The sequence below is a fragment of the Calliopsis andreniformis genome, chromosome 8, assembly GCF_051401765.1.
Source record: "Calliopsis andreniformis isolate RMS-2024a chromosome 8, iyCalAndr_principal, whole genome shotgun sequence".
Taxonomy (NCBI): domain Eukaryota; kingdom Metazoa; phylum Arthropoda; class Insecta; order Hymenoptera; family Andrenidae; genus Calliopsis; species Calliopsis andreniformis.
The window spans coordinates 2,779,127-2,805,446 of record NC_135069.1 but is presented as its reverse complement, the minus strand read 5'-3'; the positions used below and the strand labels follow the sequence as shown (position 1 = coordinate 2,805,446).

At 34.1% G+C, this 26,320-nt stretch overlaps 4 protein-coding genes across 14 annotated transcripts; 1 reads left to right on the top strand and 3 right to left on the bottom strand.

Annotated features, from left to right (window-relative positions):
* Positions 1-7,491: 7,491 nt before the first annotated feature.
* On the bottom strand, positions 7,492-10,093 carry Ppt1 (Palmitoyl-protein thioesterase 1). 8 transcript variants are annotated; one of them, XM_076383807.1, is made up of 9 exons: positions 9,301-9,423; positions 9,144-9,229; positions 8,944-9,056; positions 8,752-8,861; positions 8,544-8,671; positions 8,278-8,436; positions 8,083-8,200; positions 7,854-8,012; positions 7,492-7,773 (listed from the first exon to the last, which is right to left on the bottom strand). In XM_076383807.1, the coding sequence occupies exons 3-9, from the start codon at positions 9,050-9,052 to the stop codon at positions 7,648-7,650; spliced, it is 909 nt and encodes a 302-aa protein (XP_076239922.1). In that variant the 5' UTR covers positions 9,053-9,056; positions 9,144-9,229; positions 9,301-9,423; the 3' UTR covers positions 7,492-7,647. The 8 variants fall into 8 exon arrangements, with proteins under 8 accessions (XP_076239922.1, XP_076239925.1, XP_076239919.1 ...); XM_076383810.1 differs by lacking the exons at positions 9,144-9,229; positions 9,301-9,423 and adding an exon at positions 10,077-10,093; XM_076383804.1 differs by lacking the exons at positions 9,144-9,229; positions 9,301-9,423 and adding an exon at positions 9,741-10,033.
* Positions 10,094-10,096: 3 nt separating this feature from the next.
* On the top strand, positions 10,097-18,840 carry Crag (DENN domain-containing protein Crag). 2 transcript variants are annotated; one of them, XM_076383798.1, is made up of 20 exons: positions 10,097-10,757; positions 10,853-11,005; positions 11,082-11,415; positions 11,482-12,066; positions 12,159-12,730; positions 12,797-13,037; positions 13,107-13,377; positions 13,527-13,618; positions 13,702-13,952; positions 14,064-14,234; positions 14,302-14,430; positions 14,500-14,749; positions 14,835-14,982; positions 15,063-15,263; positions 15,359-15,565; positions 15,654-15,898; positions 15,969-16,227; positions 16,299-16,700; positions 16,779-16,951; positions 17,025-18,840. In XM_076383798.1, the coding sequence occupies exons 3-20, from the start codon at positions 11,088-11,090 to the stop codon at positions 17,159-17,161; spliced, it is 4,662 nt and encodes a 1,553-aa protein (XP_076239913.1). In that variant the 5' UTR covers positions 10,097-10,757; positions 10,853-11,005; positions 11,082-11,087; the 3' UTR covers positions 17,162-18,840. The 2 variants fall into 2 exon arrangements, with proteins under 2 accessions (XP_076239913.1, XP_076239912.1); XM_076383797.1 differs by having other exon boundaries at positions 10,099-10,757; positions 15,341-15,565.
* Positions 18,841-18,941: 101 nt separating this feature from the next.
* Positions 18,942-23,055, bottom strand: Angel (protein angel). Of its 3 annotated transcripts, XM_076383799.1 has the most exons (7): positions 22,660-23,055; positions 22,362-22,539; positions 20,836-21,232; positions 20,599-20,777; positions 20,051-20,424; positions 19,707-19,953; positions 18,942-19,598 (listed from the first exon to the last, which is right to left on the bottom strand). In XM_076383799.1, exons 2-7 carry the CDS (start codon positions 22,443-22,445, stop codon positions 19,218-19,220), a joined length of 1,662 nt encoding a protein of 553 aa, XP_076239914.1. In that variant the 5' UTR covers positions 22,446-22,539; positions 22,660-23,055; the 3' UTR covers positions 18,942-19,217. The 3 variants fall into 3 exon arrangements, with proteins under 3 accessions (XP_076239914.1, XP_076239916.1, XP_076239915.1); XM_076383801.1 differs by lacking the exon at positions 22,362-22,539 and having other exon boundaries at positions 18,945-19,598; XM_076383800.1 differs by lacking the exons at positions 22,362-22,539; positions 22,660-23,055 and adding an exon at positions 21,468-21,600 and having other exon boundaries at positions 18,945-19,598.
* Positions 23,056-23,453: 398 nt separating this feature from the next.
* Lamp1 (lysosome-associated membrane glycoprotein 1) lies at positions 23,454-26,291 on the bottom strand. Its single transcript, XM_076383803.1, has 5 exons — positions 26,081-26,291; positions 24,981-25,456; positions 24,655-24,877; positions 24,374-24,562; positions 23,454-24,302 (listed from the first exon to the last, which is right to left on the bottom strand). Exons 1-5 carry the CDS (start codon positions 26,130-26,132, stop codon positions 24,163-24,165), a joined length of 1,080 nt encoding a protein of 359 aa, XP_076239918.1. The 5' UTR covers positions 26,133-26,291; the 3' UTR covers positions 23,454-24,162.
* Positions 26,292-26,320: the final 29 nt, after the last annotated feature.

The following is a 26,320-nucleotide window of genomic DNA, read 5'->3' as shown; positions in this document are numbered from 1 at the left end:
GGGCACAACGCGCACAATAGGAGCGAATAAATCTAAACAGGAGGAAAGGGGGCGGGTTATTTTTTCTCCATCGCTACGTCGGGCATACCTCGGCTAGAAAAAATCTATTCATTAGTACCATCCTTCTCCCAGGGCTGAAGGTGAACGGGCGGGAAGCGAAGGAGAGTAGTCTGGACTCCGAGAATTCCCTTTTATTCGCATTATTATGGTAATGACACTGAAAAGCTGAAAAATGTCAGGCTTTTGTAACAGAAGGATTGTCCGCCTGGTCCATTCATTGATTACACCCCCCTCCTCCCTCTAGACGGAGGCTTGTATTCGTCCAGCAACTCTCTCTCTCTCCATCTCTCGCTCTGGAGAAAAGTTAGTGGCTATTCGTACCTTCGAACAATGTTTCTGCCAGTTTGCGCTCACCAACGTCAAATAACGAAAAATATATCCTATTTTTCCTTCTACTACCCTCTTTTCAATAACGTTAATGAATTTTTGCACGGAGATCGCGCGGAGGAATTATCTTAGGGCTATACTACTAGAAGTAGATGTACTTCAAGCTTCGTGTAGTAAACTATTTGCAACACAATCAATACTTTCTGTGGGTCCAAAGTATTGGTCATCATGGCCTCGAGAAGGGAGAGACCCGAAGATGTGTTGGTAATTAAAAACTATGTTCGAAAAAAATAGAAGCTAGATAAAATATCAACTAATTACGGGGAAAAATGGAGCGCGGGAAACAATAAGCAACTCGTTTCATCGAAACTGAGAATACATTGAGGGATGTTCGGGTACAATTAGATGTGGCGCGGCAAAGGACAGAACGTCCCCTGGGAGCAGGATAAGCGTGTCGACTCGATCGTATGAGCCAGGTAAATGAATTACCGATAATTAGAGGATGGTTTCACGAAGAATGGGGAAATTGGATGCGCGCCTTTCTGAATCTTTGTTAATCAGTTCCATTTTGCAAAGCATCACTGCCGCAGTTCCCTCGACGACTGAATCGAGAATTCCAGGGCCGCCCAGTCCTTCTGGAATTTCTCGTTATCGTCGCGAGTCGCGCGACGTTCCCTCGTTATTTCGAACGAATCGCTCTGTTTCGTCGGTCTGCATTTAATCCACGGAGACCTTCTGTCTCCAAATTGGCGAAGCATTTATTTCAGTTTTTGCTAAGAAGTGGAACGAACGTCTTATCTCAGAAAATAGACACATTAATTTGATTGAAATCATTAGATTGCATTTAGTATTCTATTCTGATAAATATCTTCTATACTCAATGGTACAGGCAAAAAAGAATGTTGCAAATAATTTTGAATGAGTTTCTACATAATTTTTAATATATTTCAAAGTACACAAAATGTTGAACAATTTTTTCGTTGCCTTTTGTTTCGTCGAGAATTTCTTCCATTCCAAACTAACCGCAGTGTTGTTTTAACATTTTTTTTCAATGAAGGAATCATTTTTTACGGTCGTTTCTCAATTGAAATAGTAGAATTTGAATTGCAAAAGATACCTGGGAAATTTTCATATTTATGCACTGCGTGAATAGTGAACGTCGGGAATGCGTCTGAAATTAATTAGAGCAGTGGGAGAAGGAGATTAAGCGAATGAAACTTCATTGCTAAATAATTTTAGTTTATCGTGGGATTGCGGCCCTGGCGAGTAGATCTAGCTCGGTCCGCATCCGCAGAAGGGTGGTTTTAATTACCCCTTCCATTACTGCAAAACCAACCCCGTTAGTGGATTCATTTAGTCACATTACCAGACCTCCCTTTCCCTCCCTCTTCCCTTACCCGATCTTCCTCTCCTCCCTCCTCTTTCTCTCCTTCCCTGGCTCTTTCTCTTTCGTTCATTCACCAGCGGTCGGTGCATGTTTCAAACCAATATTCTGTTTCTCTTTTCGACTCCTTAATGCAACTTGCATGTCTTCGTGCACGCTGAATGCTGCGAGTAATGCAATATTTCAGTTTACCATCGGTTTCATTACTTCACTTGCTCTTTTTGTGTTCTTTTCCTCGATGCACCACGGAGTTTCTGATCAAATCTGCTCGCTCGAGATGTTTTGTTATTTTCAAATTACTTTCTCCATTCTTCACTACGAATTGAAAATTCATTTATCAGGAGAGGCTCGGGAGATCTAGAAAATTTCTAATTTGTCTGTTAGTTGATGAGAAAACGTGAAATCCAATAAGTTAAAGGCACGATAGAATTAGAATATTAACAAATAATTAGACAAGTCATACTTTAGCTGCCTAACTAATTTCATATAAGAAGACTAAGAGAGTTTAACGTGTGGTGAAACCTCTACTAATATCAAACCACTTTACATTACCTAAAATAAGTAAAGTAATTCTTCGAGTTACCCTAAAAACTCCTGAACTTCATACGCCATGCCATTTCACCCCATCTCACGAAAATGGCGTCTTCAGCGACTCAGCAAAAATCTTAGAAAAGCCCCTTTGCGCGATAAACCATTTAAACGAAGCCTGTAGGGGGTGTGGCGCTGCGGATAAAGAATGCAAGCAGGAGCTATTGGCAATAGTCATACGTAGATAAGAGGCGGTGAAAGAGGGAGAGGCAGGGCGAGGGAGAAGAGAGACGAGGAGAGTAAGATAGACGGGGAGGCTGGCAATAGAGCGGTTTCTTGGAGGGTAAAGGGTGCATACAAAATGCGGTTTCCTCGAGCAGTACCGTCTTCGAACTTCTGAAGCCGAAGGCCTTTAGCAGCCCACCCCTTCAGCTAGATTGGATGCGTTTAATTACCCCTGAAATATCGTTAATTACTCGGCCTCGGAGCAAGTTCGAGAGCACGTTTAGAAGTTCGAAACACACGAATTTGGTTGTTCCTTGCACAAACTCGTCCGTTTTCTATCCAGGTTTCCCCGATCTACTGATCCGTCGATCCCGCCGATCCTTTACCGCCCCTATCGTACCACCCCCCGACCACCCTCGCGCGATCTACCGAACAGGAATTCTCTCTGGCCCCCTTTGTCCTCATTATTTCAATGGATACGCTTTTCATCTTCTTCTCTTCCTCCACCGGTTCTCTTCGATCATCCCTGAGCTACTTTATGCATTTTCGCGAAAGGAGTTACTTGCTGTTAACGAATGCATTTCCGTTTATTCGGTTTCCTCGAGTGATCGATACGAACGCGCCCTGGTAGATCGAATAAAAAAGGTGAGACGTAGTGGAAAGATTGGAGATTTAATTAACACGAATTTTATGAGAGGAAAAGTTAAGAGCGATGGCTGTCTTTAGGGAGTAAGTAGAAGTGGAAGGTTTTGGTCAGACAGTCAGTAATTATCAATATTTTAACGAGTTTATGCGTTTTTATTTTTTATTCTGCGTGTATATATTCCTGCAGTTATACTTCTCATAATATAGCACAGAGTAATCAGTTTATTTAATTAATTAATCATTTATTTCGTGAAACATTCAAGGAATTCACTCTTTCAAAGCATGAGCTAGTCGAGCACGTGTTAAGTACTGAATTTCTTTATTTATTATCGCAATAATTATTAGTTCTAATCGTTGGCCAGCCGAAGGGCGACGATTCCAGCGAATCCTTTTCATTTTCCCAGTTTTCGATTACCTTTCACTTCGTCTTTTCATTTCGCGTCCGCCACGCATTAAACGGTCAAACGATCAGCTAGATTCGTACAAAGGGATCATTCTTAGCCGTGTGCGCAAATGGCAAACGGGTGGTGTGTGCTCCGAGACGGTGGTTAAACGAACGTTAACGAGTCCGTAAATGGAACAACGCAATGTACAGAGGCTTGATTAAAATATTAATTGAGATGGAAATAATGATTCGTTGCGGCTCGGTGACTCGGCCGCGCCCCGCTGTATACTCACGTCTTTGATTTTTTTAATACGAGCCACTGAATGGATTTTCAATCCCGATCAATCGAACCGATGAATCGTCGATCGCCAGAGCGACGTTATTCGTTCATTCGCCGCGAATTACGGTCGACAAAAAATGGGAAAAATAATAGATATACTCGTCTTCTGCCGAGGCAGGAAGATACTTAACATTCCTAGTGTGACTGTGACGAAAATTGATCAAATGTCTTCGATAAAATATTAGAATTCGGCTTTGAGTTAAGAGAACATGCAGGAGTATTTCTCGTTATCAAGAATATTTGTTTGAATGTTTTTTTTTAATTTCACATTGCGCGGATTAGAAAAAAGTTTTCAATATGTCGCAGAGATTGACCGCAATTAAGAGCAGTGTTCCATTTTTGACCGTCGCACAAAAGGACGAACGAAAACGCGATTTGAATGGTAATCATCTCATGTAATCTATGATCTATTGTAGGGAGGACAGAGGGGTCGGTGGCGGAGGGTAAACAATTGAAAAGGGAGTCATTGACATAGGGGTTGTTGAAAACTCTGGGGAACAGTTGGGCCTCCATTAAAATCACCTTTTATGAAAACTAATCGCATAGGCTGCACATGCTCTGTTGACTTACAGGGTGCATCATTACATCGGCCCTTTTTCCTTCCTCATTGTTTCGCATTTTACGATCGCAATCGAGAGCTCTCGCGTTCGCTTCAATTTACGCGACACATTTTTATCGAGTACTAATAGACGATCTAATAGTAGCGCTTATCATTACTCACTGGTAATGTTATTTCATTCAGTAATCTGTTCAAATTTTATTCTGAAGAATTTTTAGTTAAATTACAATTTTAAGAGGACAGTAGATATTTAAATTAAGAATTTTGTAGTATGTTGAGAGGAGAATTCAATGGAGTTAAAGTATACATATTTTCTATAAAAGATGTTACTTTTATTTAATGTCATTTTATAAAAAAGTAGTACAACATTGAAAAGTGCAGTGGAAACGATGCACTTTCTACAGGCAGATGATTAAACGAACTAATCGACAAGTCATCGTGGCAGCAACCGTCTGTGATTGTTCCGCGTGTTTAGGGTTGCTCTGGGGTTTGTGTTACGAATAATAGAGTGATCGTACGCCCCCTGATCCGCATTCATGGATCAGAATCTCATTGAATTAACGCAGTTTTGAATTGACTTATGTTCCCCATCAATCGCCTTCCGTGATCCCCTCTTTGCGGTGATAGTTACTCGTTTAGAAAATTTATGTATATGTTTCGCTATTAACCCTTTAGTTTTCAATATTCTGAAACAAGCGACTAGGGTTGCAAATGCGTATGACTCTGCTCTGAGGATTCTTCGCTACTTTACATAAAGAATAATTAATATTCTGATAAGTCCTTCATCTGCTACTGCCACAAAATATATCGACGTTTGCAACCATCTTCTAAACGAACCGTGTCAATCAACTAATGCAAACGAAACGTGAAGAAGCAGATGTGAAAAAGGGGGATGAAGAATAAGGAAAATTCCTATTGGGCTGTCGTTTTCTGGAAGAACGATTCGCGAATCTCAGTTTCTCGACGAAGCTCCACCGATTCCAACATCCAGAGACGAAAAGCAACGGATGGTGGGAGGCCAGACGTGGCGATCGGTTCGAACAATACCCATTGTCCAGCATATCATTTTCACGATTTTCCATCGGTCGACTTTCAACCGAGGAAGACTTCGTTCGGAGCCACCGATGAATATCGTTCCTCGATTTTCACTACCGCTGCGATACCAGCACCTTCTCGTTTCTCTTTGGTAGACCGCTCGAGCGGATAAAACGAACACAATGCCTTTTGTTTCTCATCCTCAACGCCTATCGACGCGGAGATTCGTCATCCTCGAAGAATGGATTTTTTTATCAGGTTTTCAATCTTGGTTTTCCGTTGACAAAAATGAATTTCTGCTTTTTGCATGCCCTCCTTTCGTTGCCACGTGCCACCGACAAACTGCCCATAAAAAATACTCTGATTATCGAGCTTCGACCATCAATCTTCTAGATCACTGGATCTTGAACTCTTTCCTTCGATATCTTTCAGTCTTTCGAATCACTAAATCAGTGAGACTTCATTCCACTGCTATGCCACAAAAATTTCCACAATTCTTGAGACTTTCGTGAACATGGAATGTTGTTAATTGACTTATTTAGCTTCTTGATCTGATCTTGGGCTTGTCTGCCGCAAGTCGATCGTCAGCTTCTGCCATTGTCCGCGGAAACACGTAATTCTCAAAGAATGGAGCTACATTCGAGCCATCAGGATCAAGGGGATGAAAATGTGTTTTGGGTAGGCAGGTGTGTAAAAGGGGAGAAAAAGAATGCAAGGAAACGAAACAGGGGTGGGTTTCGGTTTCCCTCCTCCTCCCTCCCCGAAACTCCGGAGTGACGGGTAATCATAATTTCGACAGAGTCGGTAGTATTCAGAGATTGAGATATATAATAAGCCCGAGGCTGCGTTCACATCACAGAGAGACAGTCCGATACGAGTGAGTAGGTACATTATACAAACGGAATACCTACCCCAACCTATGCCAACCTACTCGTTCATTGGCATCAAACCAACTACTACTACTAGCACCGCCACCGCCACTACTCACCCTCTTATTGCGTGACTCTATCCTTGAGAGGTATTCCCACTATCTACTGGGTGATCACCTTGAACTACCTGTTCTGCAATGATTGATCACGATCAAAATGTCGCATTTTTTTCGGTCACGTAAAAATCAGTATCATGATTTCTCTTTTAATTCAAAGTTTTAGGAAGCTTTAATTCGCTAGCAACTTCTGCAGAATTCTTCAAAATAAAATCCTAGAAGCGCTTTTTAGGGGTTTGGGAATCTGTCTTCAAAGTAGTTTCTATTTTGTGACTACTTTTGTTTAAATATCTCAAACTTTCTTGACATCTTCTTTAAGTATCGAATTTATTTTAGTACCCTTCGGCAGCTTCTGAAATGCATTATTTTAGAATATTTTTCAAGAATGCATATTTTGGTAGAAAAGAGTGAAGTATCTTTTGTCTGTGTATATCTCTGAGATTTATTAATTTTTTATTTTGATATGGTTTAATTCAATTTAGTCTTAAGTGTACTTAGATTCACGTTACAGATTGTATCTTATAAGTTATTGATTTAATGTGATTTTCATCGATGCTCGGGGAACTGATTCGCGGCATATCACCCGTTATACAAGCCTACAGATATACTGATACGACAAAGAATTGATACGTTCCTTTCGTAAACGTCTCTCTTTTTTTCTTTCTCTTTCTCCTTTCCGAGCAAGAGTACCGATGGACCGACAATGGAGCACATCTGTAGGTACCACGAAACAATGGCTACCGAGATTGTGGAACCTATTGCGGATAGTATTCCATAATATACCCTGTTGTTTCCGCTCCCTCGGATAGAACTAGCAGCACGCTCGATGAAAATATATGGCCCCCTTCAGAAGGTCTACCCAGACTGACACTAGCCAACGCTCATTATTCTTCCGTGAATTTCTTTCGTTTCTTCGAGTTTAATCCTATCGTGCTTTCCTTTTACTCTAATTTATTTCTCTGGCGACATGCAAATTAAAAGTATAGGAAATGCATTAATATTAACATCAACCAAATCATTTTAAGTAAAAATATATTGATTTATTATCGTAATATTTATTGAACATAGTATACAATACATATATCCATTACCAAAATTCGAGACAAAATTATGTGTATAAAGATAATATATAATATATAATATTCATTTGGTATTATTATTTGTATATTGTTTATCACATTAAGTAGGTTTTAATTATGTCGTTGATGAACCAGCTTTCATCGAATTGCAAATGATTTCCTGGTACAGAGAGAAAATGAATTTTTCCTGATGCGTGAAGCGTTTTTAATCCGAGGCGATCCTAGAAAATGCAATATTTAATTAAGTTATTTGGGTAAAATTAATATGTTAGTTGATCAAATTCTTTTACTAGCTTCATACCTCGCGGTATAAGTCACTTTCTTCGAGATTCTGAATTTCCATTTCCTGTCCAGATTTATAGAATCCAAACCATTCTGTTTCTCGTGGCCGAACAATCGTATCATTCGCAAATTTTACTAGCACCATTGCATTTAGCTTCTGGAGATTGTCTTTATATGTCTGAAAGAACATGTAAATATCTTTAGTCTTCAAGAGTATGAGTCTCATAGACAATGTATAGACAATGTACCTCATTAATCTGAATTTCATTATTAATGTCAGCCATAAATATACTCTTGCTCTTGTATTCTTGTTCTTGGTATGGATCATGCCAGTATGTAGCTTGAATAAGCTTTCGCTGAACAAAACTTTAATCAAATGAAATAGTATTAAGATACTATGATACCTACAGTAGATAAGTAACATAATTAATAAGAATACATACTTTGAATATGCAGCATACTTAATTACATGAGTTACACGATTGCAAAGTGTGGTTCCTAAGAGTTCACAATTTGGAAATCCAAAAACTCCTTGATGCTGACCACCCAAAGAAATAAAATTCAAGATTGGAGGATTAGGGCATCTCTGAATCACTGCTCTTCTGCAGTATATCAAGTTTTAAAAAAGAGATTATTAAAGTGCATTTCTGTAATATATTGTGAACTACAATTAAATAATTCTATGAGTACAATTAAAAGTAATAAGTACAGAAATTGAGCACCCTGAGAGAACCCAATAGCATTGTAGCCATTCTTTAAGTGTTCATCCTTTGATAATCTTTCACAAACTTCTGATATTTGTTCATTAATGTTACCAAAGTAACCATGTTCAACATCCTACAAATCATGAAGTAAATGTAATAAAAGTAAATAATACAAAACAGTCATAAAACTAAAAACAATATCAAAAGGCTCACCTCTACTACATTATTTCCTATACGTATAGAATACACATAGACATTCGGAAGTGTTGCTTCTATTAGTTTTTTGAGTGCTCCTAAACTGAATGAGAAGCAGCAACTATCTCCTGAAATATTACTTTGTATGTTAACAAATATTTAACATTTATTAAATCTTCTTTGTATACTATAAAATAATAGGAAATTTACCCATTCCATGCCAGAGAACAATCGGAGGAGAACTGCTTTCAATGCCATTAATTTTGCAAAGATATAAAACTAGGAATAATAGTAAAATATTCTTTTTTAACACAATCATGGTTCTACAAAGAAAAAAAGATTAATTTGTTTTAATGCATTCTGACATATTTTTTTAATTGCTAAAAATATTTTTATAATTAGGAAAATACTTAAAAAAATATATGTGTCAGAGGACAGTATATGCACCAAACTAACATGACCCACATACGGGTCATGAGACTGTGAACTTGTTAACCTATAATTGCATTTGACAGCTGTATAAACTCATACGTAATCCATGCTTAATATATAATTTCGTGCATAAACCTGCTATTTATAATCTATTATTTTCTCTGTCTTAATTTTCTTCTCTATTACTACCATTGTTACCGCCATTGGTATTGCATCTAAAATTACTCTGGTACCTTCTCAGTGTTTTCACAAAAACAAATAAACAACACAAATCTATAGAGCAAAATAAATATTCATTTCCAATGTATCCAACATTATAAACTGTTGTTCTCTATATTTTTCAGCATATTAAAAAATGTAAAATCCTTATAATTAAATGTATTTCTAAACATAAAACAAACTTTTGTCATACAAAATTTGTGTATGTTGTAAAAGGTTCTCGTGGTTACGATTATCAACAAAATATAAATCAAATGAAGTGATTTCCAAATGAAAAAGTATCGAGCTATGAAATATACGTAGCTACAAATTATATTTTTATTCGTTAACAAAATATACACTTTTATGTTACACACATGTTCATTCGTACGCAATAGAATAATTATATCTCCGCGTAGTTATTATATTACTTTCATTCTAGCTAGGGAAATAAACAGCAAGGGAGTAACGAAGTTGAAAAGATTTAAAAAAAAAGTCTGGAAAAATTGACGGATGTTACTTATACGAATCCATCCAACTTGGAATATTCGTTAATATTCATTAACCAGCTTGAACTCTCTGATTTAATATGTACATTTGCGACAGTTATTAATGTACATTGTGTAGTTGTACTTTTCGATAGTTAACATAAGTATAAAAAGGAATTGTATATATGTTCGTTCAAAGTAAAAATAATAATAGATTCGATTTACTTATGGTAACAAAAAAAAAATCAGAGGTACACTTTGTGTTTTCAAGAGGTTCACTTGTGTGAGTTCTAATTTCAAATTATGTGCTGTTTCCCTTGAATTTCTCGCGCAATCCTTCGTTGTATACATAAAGAAAGGAAACGCATAGCATTCGAAAAATATTCATTTTCGATCGAGCATTCGCGTGACATTTCAATAACGTCACTCGTAATTAGAGTAAACGCGTATAAGATAGTTGGTATGACATATAACCTAGAAATGTATAACTTTCAAAACGAATCGTGGAAAACGTTTCGATGTCATTATTAAGGCACATGAAATATCAGCGAGGATAAGCGCGAGCGATATCAGCTCAGTGTTGATTTTTCGCGATTTATCGCACAGTTTCGACACATCTCTGTCAATTTTGTACAAAGATAATTGTTAAGTTCATAACTTCCTGCATTTACAGAAAACAAAAACACTTGTGAACAATTTAAATCAGCATGCGTTTGATTGCATTTTCGAAGGATACGTTTCTAGCAATATAATTGTGAACAGTGTAAATATATGTATGTGTAAATGCAACATCTTTTTCCTTGAAATTCAAGTTTGGTACTTCCACCAAATGATAACCTTGAGAAGTTTGAAACAAAGATTCGAATAAGAAGGTTTGAATAAAAATAGTTATTGTCCTTGTGAGAGGTAAATTCAACAATTTTTATTGTATGACTGCTTGTATTTGTATTCATGTATCTATGTATCCATGGTCTGCCAACAACTAATTTATTTATTTGTAGGATGTTTTTGCGATACAGTTGGTTTAAGGACTATTATTTGGATGAAGTTATCACTGACAAGAAATAACGAAATAATAATTGTAAAATAAATGTGAGACGTTTAGGAGGGATTATTTTAATGCCATGTGAAGACCCCTTTGCTGTTTAAAGTTGGTAAGTTTGTTTGTATCTTAAAATTATAGATAATGTTGTTTTATCTTTTATAAATACTTGTGTACTTTTACAATAGATAGCCATGGATGAACGGAGGGTAGCGGACTATTTTGTCATTGCTGGCTTACCTGGCCAAGACAATGATTGTGATAATGATAATGAGGCTCAAGAACAATTGGAGGATTGGCACCAGGAAGGAACACATGTTAAAGATATTCATATGAAACCTCCAATCACTGATCTTGCCATTATATTCCCAGCATTAGATGAACAATGTCCAGAAGGCTATACTTTATTAGAACATACTGTGTCAGGGTTACCCGCTGATTTAAATCATGGAAGTTTAAGAACAAATGAATGTTACCTATGTTATAGAAGAGGGCGGGATAAGCCTCCCTTAGTTGACATAGGTGAGATAAAATATTAGCCTTAGTTTGAGTGGAGTATATCTGATACAGTATGTTTATAAATTTCAGGTGTAATATATGATGGTAAAGAACGTATAATGCAAGATGCAAAAATGGTGTTAAAGACTCCTAATGGACATTTAGCAAATGTGAATAATTCAACAGCAAGAATTTTTGTCACATACAGACGTGCAAGCCCTAAAATGCCATGCAATTCTTTAGTTGTAACAGATATATGTGTCATTTTAATGAACAAAGGGGAAACTCCCCCACATGCATTTTGTGTGATCAATAAAAATTTGAACAAAGGCATGTTGGGTAGCGACGTATATTTATGCTATAAGAAGTCTATGAATCGAGCAAATTTAATATCTTTTAAGCCTTCTATACTATACAAATATCCAATGGCTGATTATAGCAGTTTCGTCTTCCCAAATTCAGTTGCAATGTTTTGCTTACCAATGGGAGCAACAATAGAATGTTGGCCTAAAGTGGCATGTAAACCTAAACCAGTGTTCTCAACGTTCGTCTTAACAGTTGCTGATGCGGCTCAAAAGATATATGGGTCTGCAATAACTTTCTATGAAGAACTTGAATTAGATGTAGAAAGTGAACAACTTGTTGATATATCTACAGAGAAAATGAAGAATTCTGGTATGGAAAAACGTACATAGTTTTTTGTTCTTACATAATCTTTCAGTCTTACACAGCAAAACAATAAAGGGTTCCCTTGACTTTTGTTTTAGTTGAACATGAAGAAGTTGATACTCAACTAATAACGTTTAAGCCATCTGGAATACTTAAGAAACTCAGTCAATCACAGTTGGAAAAGTTACAATATACGAATCCTGCCACTCAGTCTTTGAACATCAGTAAATCTATATGCATCTTATCTCACTGGCCATTTTTTGAGACGTTTGAAAAATTTTTAGTTTTTTTACATAGTATGGTTAATAACAAGCCGCAAAACGTTCCTATTGAAAAGTACATAGCATATTTTTTGTACGATATACCATTTCCGAGTCCACAGAGACCGAGAATACTTGTGCAATTAAGTACTAAAGACAGGTTGATTTTGACACAACCAGAAGATTTAGCACTACCAAGGTCTGGTGCCAGTTTTCGGCAGTTACTTATCAATTTAGGGCCTGATAACTGTTTACTTATATTGTTGTTAATCTTAACTGAACAGAAAATACTTGTACATTCATTACGTCCTGATGTACTTACATCAGTGAGCGAGGCTATCGCTATGATATTATTTCCATTTAAATGGCAATGCCCATACATACCTCTATGCCCCTTAGGTTTAGCTGAGGTAATGACTTGCATTATTTTAATAACTGATAGATGTGTCATAGCATAAAAATGTTTTAAATTTTAGGTTTTGCATGCACCATTGCCATTTCTCATAGGCGTGGATTCGAGATTTTTTGATCTGTATGATCCTCCATCTGATGTTAACTGTGTAAATTTAGATACAAATAATATTGCGATATGCGATGACAAAAAGTATTTAAACGTGAAACTGTTACCTAAAAAAGCAGCTAGACAGTTAAGAAATTGGTTGGAACATCTATATTCGAAGTTGATTTCTTTAGGAAAGAGTTATTCATCCATGAAAGGTGTGTTCAATATTGTTTATTAACTTTCCCCTGCTGTTGCTTGTTCACGTACATTTATTCCATTTTTAGATATGGACGATGAAGAATTCAGCGTTGATAAAGAATTTCAACAGAAACGAAAAGAACAGGCTTTAGAACTTGAAATACAGGACGCTTTTCTGAGATTTACTGCAACTATATTAAAGGGATACCGTGCTTACTTATTACCAATTACAAAAGCCCCAACTGTTGGCTCAACAGATCCAACTAGTTTATTCAATATACAAGCTTTTCTTAGAAGCCGGGATAAAGCTCACGCGAAGTTTTATAGTATGTTAGTGAAAACACAAATGTTTATAAGGTATGATTCTTCGAAATTCGGATATGAAAATATTAATTCCTTATCTTGAAAGCACAGCTTATAATCTAAAGTTTAGAATTGAAAACAGAATACTATGTGTTAAATGTTTTTAAATTTCTGTTGTATACCACTACAGTTTGTACTTTTAGATTTATAGAGGAACGAAGTTTTGTATCTGATATGGACATGGCAGGTCTAGCATTTTTTGATGAATGCACCGAACGCATTGAGGACGAAAATGGTGAGGATTTATCAAAAATAATTAAGCAGTCTTTCGTAATATATCTTTTAATCACTATGTATATACACTTGTATATAATTTAGTACAACTTTTGGAGTTGGATGAATCTCAGCACAGTGAACGAACAGTATTTATACCTCCACCTGAAGCTGGACCGAATCAGCAACCGATAACATACCGCACATTTAAATTAAACCCTGATTTAATAAGACCACAAAAGAATTTTAATTTAAAAAATCCAAATTTAAGTGCCTTTGGCATAGTACCAGGAAGTCCTATGGCACGTAGAACGAAACATGAAATTAAGGTGGCGCAAAGAATGGCCCGTAAACAAGTATGAATACTCGATTATATTTAGCTCCTTTTTTTTCTAGTTAAAGACTTGCTTAAACTTCCTAATAATTTACGATCAATTTTTTCTTACAAGTAATATTTTATTTTTTAGGCAGCAATGCCAGATAGGTGGGGTAGATGTTTACTTGGAACGTGCTACAGTCTTTGGTTTTTGCATTTGCCAGCTATGTTACAAGTGTCTAATCAACCAGCTGCGATTTTACATCAGGCTTATGATTTACTAGTTAAAATGCCAAAATTACACTTAGATCCTATTGAAGAAGTAAGATTTTCTCTTATGTTCTCATAATTTATTACGTTTTACTTCTTCCTGTAGGTGTCGATTTTAGGTTTGTTACAGAGCTATGATGCAACTATGCGGTGTTTATGGGCAACCTGTATTAGCTGTAAAATTGTTATTTCATATGAAACGTAGTGGCGTCCAACCAAATGCTCTTACTTATGGATTTTATAATAAGGTTCATTTTTTTACTTCTATTTTTCTTTAGCCTGTTGCATTTAAGATAAAATCACTATGAAACTTTTAGGCTGTGCTCGAAGCAACTTGGCCATCCGATATGACTAATTCCAGTCAATTGATGTGGAATAAATTACGAAATGCTATAGTCGGGGCGGCATTGTTTAAACGAGCTGGTAAAAGAAGTGCTAGAAGACGATTAAGTTCAAATGCTGATTTATTAACTGTTGATGGTAAAACTGCAAGTATGGAACATGCATTTTCTAGATCCAGTCTCGATAGTTCTCACTCTCAAGATACTGAAGCAGCACATAGTGATTGTAAATACTAGTTTAGAATGTATTCCAACTTTTCACTTTTCAAACGCAAATTCAGTATTTTTTTTTGCCTTATTTTTTTCTACAGCTACTAAAGCAAGTTCCACATCAGATCTACCCGAATATGGACCTTTTGAGATAAAAAAACTTCCTAGACAAAACAGTATAGTTAAAGATACAATAGCACTAAATGCAATACAAACAGAAGAAGTGGATAATTTACCTTTAAACCAAAGGTAATTTCTAAAGTAGTTTACACTGTTTCAACTATAGCTTCATTCTGTAAAAAGTATCGATTCATTTATCTTGATTTTAGATTGGTTCGAAACCTTGAATCACCATTGAAAAGTCCCATACGCACACCAGTTACAGAAAACGACCCTTTGGGTGCTTTAATGAATGATGAAACACCAATCGTTTCACCGTCTGAGGAAAACGATTCAAATTGTTCGACATGCACGTTGACTGTCTTTAATAATGTTGAAGAACGACCTGGAGGGCCACTTCTATTTCGAAAGTACATTTTTTTCTCTTTAGCGTTTGCTATAGTGTTAGAAGTTGCTTATTAGAAATGCATCTCATAACTTTTTCCAGTAATATCTTGCCTCGTAGCGCAACATTTCATCAAACTATAGATGAAGGTGGCGTAGCAATAGGCGGTCATTTGCAAAGAAGTGAAACAATGCCGCATTCTGTAGCACAACAAGGCGAACAAGATAAAGAGAGAGAAAGATTAGAATTGAGCAGTCTTTGGTCCCAGAAAGATAGCGTTACTTCGAGCCTGTCGAGTCTAGGCTCTAGTTTGAAGTTAAGCTTCGCGTAAGGCAAATTCTACATTAATATAAACATGGAAAATCATTTATCACTCTCGTTTTTGCGTTACTCACACAGAAAATAATTATTTCAGTCCCACTAGTTTAACGGGGAAGAAATCTAATGAAATAATACTCGGTGGCTTAAATAGCCTGAAATCAGCTGCTACAACTGTAGTAAAAAAGTTTGACGAGATTAAAGAAGCGATTTCCGCAACTAGTACTCCTGTAAAACTTAAAGAACGCGATCATAAATTAGTGCATGGAGCATCACACGAATCATTAGATTCTATGACAGACGGATCATTACAAGATCGAAACGAAGCTCTTAGAATGTCAGGTTCGTAACATAAACATTTTTTTTATACATAAAATACTGATTTTTTTCTAACAATATTGTCTCAAAATAGGAGATGGAAACGTAGATCCTTACGCGCTGTGTGACTTGTCGGAATGTTTATATCCAAAAGGATCTAGAGAGTTGGACGAAAGAATTGCCATTGAACTTGTACTTTCTAGTGCTAGTAGATGTCATCACTGTGCCTCTATACTTTATGATGAAGAAATAATGGCTGGTTGGCAACCAGAAGATTCGAATTTAAATACGGTCTGTCAGTATTGCGATAAAGCGACAGTACCTTTACTTACTATAACGATACTAGATTACAGGTAACTAAAGGAATATATTATCTATTTTTTAATGGTGCCTTTATAGCGTTTCTACTTTTATGTTCGCAAAGGTGCGAGGACAATGAAAGGAAAAGTGATCCTTTAATGGGAGCATTAGTTGAGCTTTTGGATAAGCCAAAAGAATTACTAGAACCTATCACAGTGCCATATTTGAATCCTCTGGTTCTAAGGAAAGAGCTAGAAAGTGTCTTAAGTCAAGAAGGTGATACATGTCTTACTAAGCATAAATTTATTGAGGAACATCCAATAGTGTACTGGAATCTTATATGGTACTTTGAAAGAATTAACTTAACGAGTCACCTTCCTGATTTATGGTTGAATAATGATAAGAAAAAAGAACAAATTAATTACGGCGCGGTAGGTGTGAAAACCATGTGGGATAATGAAAGACTTCACATGGATCGTTTACCTATGTATCTCCAGTGGAAGCTTAACGTTACAGAAGACAAAACGTAAGTGAAAATAACTTTATTTTATTAATACTTTTAGTCAACAGTTCAGAGTCCGTATAACAGATTAATAACTTTCAGGTTAATGCAATTAGTGATTACAAATGTTCGTCGAAACGATTTGACGGAACCCATAAAAAGAGTGGCCTTAGAAAGAAGCAAAAATCAAGCACCTGACCAACCTCTATTTTCTATATATCGAGATATCTTGTTTTTGGCATTTACTGTTTTGGGTAGAGGAAATATCGATCAAGGTATATTATACTTTACCAAAGGGAAGTACAATATATTTGTAACGTTATTATTTTCATAGAAATTTTATTTTAGGTGTTTTTGACAGAGAATATAATGTATCATTAGAAAGATTAACAGAGAAGGAAGAAAAACTATTATGTAAAATTGACGCTCCGCCCTCAATGATGTCAGTGTTCTGCAGACATTACTTTAAGCAACTAAGCGTGTAAAAAAGAGCTGAAGGTATTATAAGGTGTAATATATTGTGAAAAATGAATAGAACATTCACGAGAAACATCATAGATTTATATGTTTAAGTGTGATTTTCAATGTGAAAAGAAATATGTATCTTATAAAGTCAGTAGCCGAACAATTTTTTTAGAGAAACGTGTATAAGTATCTCATTTGAATGACAGTTGATAATTAGTGCTCTCACAAGGACTTCGATTTTCTGTCGTAAAATTTCCGTGAAGACATAATTAGGTATCGTAAGTTTAACTATGGAACAATATACTTCTTTTCGTATTTAAAGAATGCAATTATTATAAATAATTTTTTATTTAGAAAGTAGGTTGCGCATATACTTAATTTGTTATTGCAATGTGAATATTCATAGTTACATTTATGAACGTGATATCGAGGATCGTTCAGTACCAAAGAAACTGACTTGATCATAAATCTATAAATTCAATTCAATACGATTTCGTACGCTACATGAATCGCATAGTCGAAACGACATCTAATTTTCAATGTACGAATTATATAATTGGTATATTTCGAATGACGTTCCAATCATAAACGTAATGGTTAAATGACTACGATTATGTTTTAAACAATGAGAGGTATAGTAAAACATTTTAAAGTCCACATAATACTGTAAAGGACAATATTCATTTTCTTATACTCTGACGGGACAGTTGAATAATCCACGACCAATAATTTAATTATTAACTTACATGTTCACGATGAAAAGTGCTGCTTACGTTCATGATATTGACTTTCCATTGCTATTTGTAGAATTAAATTTACATATTTTATGGTAAACTGTTTACTGCTTTCGAAACAAGTTCCATATTACAAAATGAGTCAGTATTTGCAATAAAAACTTCATTCATTTTAATTTTCAAAGTTCTATTCTTTAACACTTAAAAATTCCCAGTTTTTTCTATCGTTTATGTTGCAATTATTTTAGTAATTCAAATATTGAAAATCATCTAGGTATTATATATAATCCTTAAATATTTAAAACTACGAATATTCATTGCAGCTTAATTTGAATACAGTTAACTATATTATATTGCACGCGGATTTCAAACATTGCAAGTGTGTTTTACAGATGAAAATTTTTCGCAAAATATTGCCCTCCAAAAATTTATAAAAACATATTACGTACCTGATATTTGTAAAACCATTTCTTCAAATAGATAGATTATAAAATAAATTGGTTCTTGAAAAATCATAAGAAAATATAATGCATATATAATTTAACGTAAAAATGCTATGCACTTTTCACTATGAACTCTGTAAAAAAAAGTACTACTGTTCATTATTATATTATGAATATAAGACATAAATAAAAGCCTATCATGGTATTTTACATAAATGGGTTTTTTTATCTTTGTAGTTGGCTCTGATTGTACATCTCTGACTAATACTAACGAAGTACGTTGTCGTCATAAATATACACATGGCTTTTACTTGATAAAATAAAGATATCATTTTAGCTTAGTAGACTTTAATTTACATCTTAATAGAACTACACTAACTAGGTACTTGGACATATAGTTCTAAAAACCACAAAAGTAATTCCATCCGTGAACAACGCTAATGTTACAATTTTACGCAAAAAATAAATAACGATATTGATCCCGTTTAAACTGTTTATTTTCTTATTAAGAAATAAAATATTTGACCTTTAACAATGTATTTGTCGGACTCGTTACAGTAAAATATATCTAAATTTACTTAATAAATTACGATCGAAAGAATAACAATAATTGTACACTTAAAAGCTTTATATTAAGTCCTTTTTTCTTTGTTTTAAATCAGTTTTATCTATACACTGTGTACTGTATTCTACATTACAGATTATAGAAATATCATTTTCCGCAGTATAGTCGTCAAGGAAAAAGTAGCGAAAATAATTTCTTTTCTTCTTAAAAAAAACTCGTTCACTTTGTATGTACATTATATCCTATATTCATATACTTAACACAAAGAATTTTTTATATGAGAAATTTATAAAGAATTTTTTTTATATCATACACCGTCTTATTAACTTCTCACCTAAAGTTTCGATTTACGTATTTTAAAAGTAGCTCCTAAACAAAGATGATCACTACCAACTGCAAAATTTGGTATCGTAGGTAAAGCCGTGCACTCCTCTGTCGTTGGTAATTTAAATTTTTCAACAGGTTCCAGATCACTATAAAAAATGTAATCAACCGTAATCCACGCACCCTGATTAGTGGTAGCTTCTCGTTGTCCTTGACGATTTTGGTGTTTATATACACTATAAAAGTGGAATGGATGTGTGAGAACACCAGAAGAGAACTTTGCATAGTGACCATGAACAATTTCTATAACTTGAGAGTCAGTTGTGTCTGCATTTATTTCACACTGTGTGGGTGAATTTTCATCTGACGTGAGACTCTCGCTATTTTCTAACTGTAAATAATGTATGAAGTTCAATTATAATCAAACTATACTGTCAACTTCAACAGAAAAGTATGTAAAAAAAGATATGCATCTATGTATACATATCACTGCACTTACCATGACCCTATCAATCCCTTCTCCACGTAATCTTTTCTTCAAAATATTAAAATGTTGACAATTATCCGTGATATAAAGGCGAGGTGGAATTAGGGAATTTGATAGAGATCGATATTCCGTTGGCTCAAGGTTTCTTCCTTTTCCTTGATACTCAAATGCTCCTTCAGTAATAAATTTATATACTCCAGAATATGGTTCTAAATTAAAGTCGCCAGCCAATATAATTGGTAAATATTTCGGCCCCGTCCTAGCGAATATTTAGAATTTGCATTATACTATTTCTCTTTCAAATCAAACTCTTTTCGTCGGCAAATACCTTAAGCCTTAAAGAACAAATTACTTACAACGTATTTTCAATGAAAGCAATTCTTTCAATTTCTGCTAAAAGAAGTTGCGTTTGACCCAATCTCACGTCATTCCGTTTGGGATTGTATAGTAAATGTGTTGTGGCAATCACTAATTCTGTTTCAGGACATTCTTTGATTGCTAGCTTTGCAACAATCCCAACATTATCTCTACTCAAAAGTTCTATTCCCGATTGATAAAGTTCAACTTTTACGTATTCCTTAAGAATAAACTGATCAGAACGGTAGAGAAAGAGCAAACCATCTTTCTTATCATTTGTTCTTTTTTTATATAAATAATTATAACCCAACCCTTTGAATGGAATTAGAAACTCTTGTAAATGTTCTTCTTGCATCTCTTGCAGACATATTACCTACAAATTACATACACTTATTAATTAATTTGATGTATCATCAGTGTAACATAATTCTCAGTTAGAAACAAATTTGTTTAATTTCACTAGCAAATCATATAGTTTCTAATATTTAAAATTTTTTCATATCATTTTCAATTCCATGAGAATAATGATTCTTTTGATAAAACTAACATTAGCTTGGGCTCCTATAATCTCTTGCAAGAGAAGCTGCCTCCTAATGTTCCAAGATAATGCCTGTTTGTCATGATGCTTGTACAGGAAGGGATAAGTTTCCAGTAGGTATTGCGCCAAAATGTTGAAGGACAATAATCTCAGAATAAAAAATTCTTCGGAATTAGAGGCCAGCTTCTCTGGAAAAATTATACAATGAGTATTAATCCTTTTTTGATGATAAAATGATAGTTTTACCTTTTTTGGCACGTTTCCATTGCCTCATTGTTTTGTACCTTTGTTTGTCTGCCAAGTACTTATCTTTCAAGTACATTGGTGTTTCAACACATGAATCTACCCCAAGACCAACTGTTTGGGAACTATTATTACATTGTAAATTTTCTGTAGGAAAAGTTAATGGCATCTCACAGCTATTGTTGGGATTATAATATGTTTCCAAAAAGGACTCCATAGCTGTTTGCTTGAACTTTTGTTGTGCAGTTGAATTTGCCATAATTTCCATCAAATTAGGATAATATGATATTAATGTCTGAGGTACAGTTACACTTTTATAAAAGTTTCTCAAAAATACTTGTTTTACTGCTAATCTTGACATACAAGTAGTCCAGGGTAGAACAATGTCATAGCAACAACTCTGAAAGTATGAAAAAATTATAAAGGCATCTATAAAGATAATTTAGAAAACCTATATAGATTTTTATTAAGAAGAACACAAAAGTAAATTTTTCTGTAAGTTTTTAAATACTTTTCACTAGATAAATTTTATAAAAATATAATGAATAAACAAAATAAGATGAGATTACTATCATTTTTATCTTCTGCTTATCAAAAGACATTAAAGATTGTTATAATGAGTTATAGTACCTTACCTGCTTATCACTTCTCAATTTATGAATATCAACTCTTAAAAAAGCATATCAACATAAACTTTCTGAAAAATCTATTGTATTGCTATAATACATCAATTTTTTATTATTAAAATTATTAATAATTTACACAAATATGCACAATTCCATAATATTTCACAATACAATTGTCAAATTATTCTTGTTAATAAATTGTTAATAAACCATCACCTTTATTTTTACAAAAGGTTTAAAAATTAGGTAAACATGTTATAAGATACAAAATAGATGTTTCCAATTCCGTGCATTAGGACCACCATAATTTTTAGTTAAAAAATCAGAGGTAATGTAATGTACTTTGACATTCCTCTAACTGTATTAAGATACTTCCCTATGTATTTAATTTTATATTGTATTTGTATTCTAAAACATATTGTCACTAATCAATTCTCACATATCATTCAATTTCATGTACTAGTCATATAATTCCATTACCATTCGTATTGCCATCTGTGTTTAAAAGTACCGATCACTCATGATTTAATTACAGATAAGCAGAGTTGCTTGCACTGCGTAGCATGCAAAGAACTCAGATAATAACTTGAACAATTATGACAAAGATAAAATTTCAAAGAAATAGTAGAACACTAAATATGGATATGTGTAAACATAAGCTCATATGTACTCTAAATTCAAAGGACATAAAGGTTACAAGCATGTAAAATATTCAAGTAGAACTAGAAATGGTTGGAATATATATTGCAAGTATTTATTTCGTAAAATTTGTATAGACGACCTCGTAAAGTCATCGAAGAGACAAGTAAACAGAAAGAAACATTAGCTTCGTTGCGCAACGTGAAATCATCAGTGATAAATATATAAAAAAAAAAAATAAGAATCGTACAATTAATCTATTACCTTAGTTTCACGTCGGGAGAGTTTGAAAGAGATGTCAAGACTCGTAGTGTGAATTTTCCGTAGTAACCTGCTTGCTGTATTCATTTATTTACAAAGTAGGGGGGATATTAATGCATGATTGTAAGCAGGTGCATAGGTTAGGTTATGTCACCCGTTGTCAGTAAAGGTAGGAACATCCCTGTGGTGGAACACAGATAATGTCGTCACAATACACAATAGGAGGCTAATACAATGATCCGTTTTTTGAATTCTATAATCATCCGATTAAACTTAAATGTTTCTGTTCTTACGAAGTTACCTTTCGAATAGGTATAACATGCTTCAGATGATTTTTGGTATATTTATTTGGAAAGGCAATACTGCGAAGGATTTGCGTATGTGGCAAAAGTCCTTCCTTTAAAAATATGTTAACGAATACATGTGCTATTTTGGTCAATTTTACGTGAAAAGAATTTTTATTCTTTCTCTAACTATCGCTCTCGACCTCCTTTCGTCGATATCTCTCACTGACATTTGAAATTTGAAACTTTGAAATCACATGCGAGACACATATGCGTTGTTATTTAAGTTGCATTTTTCATCGTTTTTGTAAACTTCTCAACCCATATAGATTGACAATGGCTTTTGCTAAAACGTATATTTCGGCATATCATGGAATAAATATTTTGATATAATTTTAGTGACGCGTAACGGCAATAACCATTAACATATAGGATGAGTCAACTTACACAACAACGCAACATCGTATATATAGATACAGGTGCAAGGTCATGATAGTCGCCGATGTCAAATAACTTTTTCTTTTAACAAATCCTCAACACATGTTTAAGCACTCGTGGTCAACGTGATTTATAAAAATATTTTTTATAACAGGAGCAATAATGTACAAGTTATTGTTTTTTAAATATATAGTAATTTATTAGCAACCAAGCTCTTCGTTTGTAAAGACAAGCTTATGCTTAAAAACTCGATGCTACTTTCATAATATAACATTTTTCTTCACTAGATTAGCATAATTACAATAAAAAAAGGTATAAAATATAATATACATATTTTTGACAAATAAAGAAAACACGATTTCATTAAAAAAAATTGTTTCTTAAAAACTATTTGTTTCGAAAGTAAATCATCTGATACTCTTTTGAAGCAATTACATCTCAATTAAATTATTATCACAGTAAAACATATGTATTTTATTCGTTACATATTGTATCAATTAGTTTTTCTATGTTTCATATTTGAGTCTATCGCTTGAATAAGTAACAAATTTTACAGCATAAGAATACTACAAACGACTCGTGTTCATCTTAAATTAGTTATTTTGTTGTTTTTATTACGGTACCCTCGATCTTCAATGTTTCGAATAACAATTTTTATATCTTAAAAATATTTTTTGTCACATCTTACGGCCCGACGTAATATCGAATAATGAAAACTTATCTTTTAGTAACAATCGCAAAGCGAAATGATCAAAGCTCATTACTCGATGATGCTTTCAGTATTGAAAGAGTATCGAAGAATTCAAAATATAGTCTCAATAAATTCCTTTTACTCATAACAAATTAAACGAGAATAATCATTATGATAACGTAACTGAGGCTATGAATTGAATCTGTATAATTATCTATATTAAAAGAAAAGGAAACAGGGAAGGAAATCTAATCAAAATTTCCGTTCGGATTGCAACTTTCAAGTTTAAAAACAAAAGCAATAATAATCTTCAGACATTAACATGGGTTACATAAGAATGGAATATTGACTTAATTATTCAAAAAGAAATGAGAAAAAAACTTTATAGGAGTTACATGCTAAGATAGCCGCGAGCTTGACTTCGTCGGCGGCCGATCAAATACGAAATTAAAACTATGATCACTAATCCTGCCAACGCACAACCTACTGCTATTGGTACAACATCTGGCGTGTCAAAAGCACAATCCTTAGCTGAAAATTAAAAAAAGTTTATTGTAATTATCGATAATACTTACAGTTCGTGGTAACTTTTTAAAACTTACCTAAACCAAAAAAGGTGGAATTATCCGTTTTAAATGCTTGGAATTGCAAACCTGATACAGTTAGATAACCAGCTATTTCATTGGTATCATTCTGTTTCAAGTTTAATTTCTGTTGTTTTAAGCACCTATAGGAATTGGTTAATCCAACTATGAAGCTGGGCTCTTTGTGCACATAAATCATGGATTCATCTGTTCACAATTATAAAGCCATAGTTAACATAATATTTATATACACAATTAAAATTTGTGTTAACTGATATAAAACAAATTTGTACACTCACTGAATGTTGTATTTGGAAAATCTTTTGGTGGAAGAACAAGCTCCAAATGATGCAAAGAATAATGATTGGTGCTTGTATTTTTTACAAAATGTAGTGTCATCATTCCATCAGTTAAATTTTTGGTAGACCATTCCAATGTTAAGTTTTGCTCAAGTTCACCACACTTTCCACTTGCTTTTGTAGTGATGTTGTCCACTGGCATGTCAAATGCCATGAAATGTTTCTACAAAATATACACTCATTATTTCAACAGCAATTAGTGTTTTGTTAACACATTATCGAAAGAACAAATAAATCAAAGTATGAAAAATTGTGTAAATACAAACCGTATTATTAACATCATAGGAAACATTAAATGTTGCAGCCATCTGTAATATAATGCAAACTTTGCCTGTGTCGTTTACCAGCACCCATTTGCCAGGTGTACCCGGTGGTATTACTGGAGTACTTGGTGTAGTTGTTGGGATACTAGTAGTACTTGGAGTGGTTGATGTAGTAGATGGTGTTGTAGATGTTGTAGTAGATGGTGTAGTAGTTGATGTAGTAGGTGGTGTAATAGGTGGTTTAGTGGATGGTGTAGTAGGGTGTGTAGTAGGTGATGTATTTGTAGAAGTCTGTACAACACTTGAACTGTCTTCAGGTGTTAACTTATTCTTATCTGCATTTAAAGGAACTGATACAGGTTCTACAGGCTTAATTACTGTATTTGATAACGAGCCTCCATCAGAATGCTGTACAGAATCACCTTGTTCAGGTATTACAGCAGGTTGAAAATCATTGTTCTTAACAGGAACTTGCTGACCTATTTTAAGGAGACATCAATTCAATTTGATGATAGTTATATTGAATTACTAAAGAGTTAATATAATAAAAATATAGCAAACACAAAGTAAAATACTCTTATGTTATAATTTCATATAATAAAAAATTGATTTTCAACTTGTTCAGCAAATAATGAATATCCAAACTTTTGATTTATTTAGTAAACTATACAAAAAGTGATAAGGCATTAAAATAAGATCTTCAGAAAGATTCAGTAAAAATTTTCATAGAAATATTTAAATTAATTGCTCATTAAAGTTCTTTAATTTTTATTCAATTGAAGTTTTAAAAAACATATCAATATTAAGCAGACTGGACTGACATCACCAATGTAGATAATCTTATTGTAACTCAATGCACCGTATGAAATACATTCATGACATAATTTATGTACTGTGAAGAGATAAAGAGACTATAAATAAACGACGAGTAAGGAAAAAGGGGGAAAAAAGATTACGAGAAAGAGATTCGATGAGAAAGATCACTTTTACTGCTTTAGAAAAGATAGAATAACGAAATGAAATTTCATATCGCGTTACAACAAGAGTTTCTAACTGTCATTTATGAGCTAGCTAAACATCGGAAGCGTCTGAAAAGAACATACCCAAAACGTGGAGCGTTGCAAAGCAGAAGAGTAGCAAAAATCTCGACATCATCGTGAATAATAATTAATTATAGATTAGCGAAGATTACTGAGAGCTCGAACGTTCGTAATTGTCAAATAAATCAAATCTTGATCGTGAATCGACAAAATATGTATAAATACGTTGTGCAAGACGTAAAACGTAAGAAAGATCAGTGCAACTCTGGTACTCTTGAAACATTCGTTCGCAAATACATTTTA

Excerpts from the sequence above, each read along its gene's own strand:
- Ppt1 (XM_076383804.1), bottom strand. Across the intron at positions 8,862-8,943 it reads TGTTCTCTGGCATGGAATGG|GAGATAGTTGCTGCTTCTCA; the intron begins GTAAATTTCCTA and ends GTAATATTTCAG. Across the intron at positions 8,201-8,277 it reads AAGTATGCTGCATATTCAAA|TTTTGTTCAGCGAAAGCTTA; the intron begins GTATGTATTCTT and ends ATTTGATTAAAG.
- Lamp1 (XM_076383803.1), bottom strand. The coding sequence starts at position 26,132 with ATGATGTCGAGATTTTTGCTACTCTTCTGCTTTGCAACGCTCCACGTT. Across the intron at positions 24,563-24,654 it reads TTTTCCAAATACAACATTCA|ATGAATCCATGATTTATGTG; the intron begins GTGAGTGTACAA and ends AATTGTGAACAG. Across the intron at positions 24,303-24,373 it reads TTCCACCTTTTTTGGTTTAG|CTAAGGATTGTGCTTTTGAC; the intron begins GTAAGTTTTAAA and ends TTTAATTTTCAG.
- Angel (XM_076383799.1), bottom strand. The coding sequence starts at position 22,445 with ATGAATACAGCAAGCAGGTTACTACGGAAAATTCACACTACGAGTCTT. Across the intron at positions 21,233-22,361 it reads TCTCCCGACGTGAAACTAAG|AGTTGTTGCTATGACATTGT; the intron begins GTAATAGATTAA and ends TCATACTTTCAG. Across the intron at positions 20,778-20,835 it reads ATGGAAACGTGCCAAAAAAG|AGAAGCTGGCCTCTAATTCC; the intron begins GTAAAACTATCA and ends TAATTTTTCCAG.
- Crag (XM_076383797.1), top strand. The coding sequence starts at position 11,088 with ATGGATGAACGGAGGGTAGCGGACTATTTTGTCATTGCTGGCTTACCT. Across the intron at positions 16,701-16,778 it reads AACGTTACAGAAGACAAAAC|GTTAATGCAATTAGTGATTA; the intron begins GTAAGTGAAAAT and ends AATAACTTTCAG. Across the intron at positions 16,952-17,024 it reads TAGAGGAAATATCGATCAAG|GTGTTTTTGACAGAGAATAT; the intron begins GTATATTATACT and ends ATTTTATTTTAG.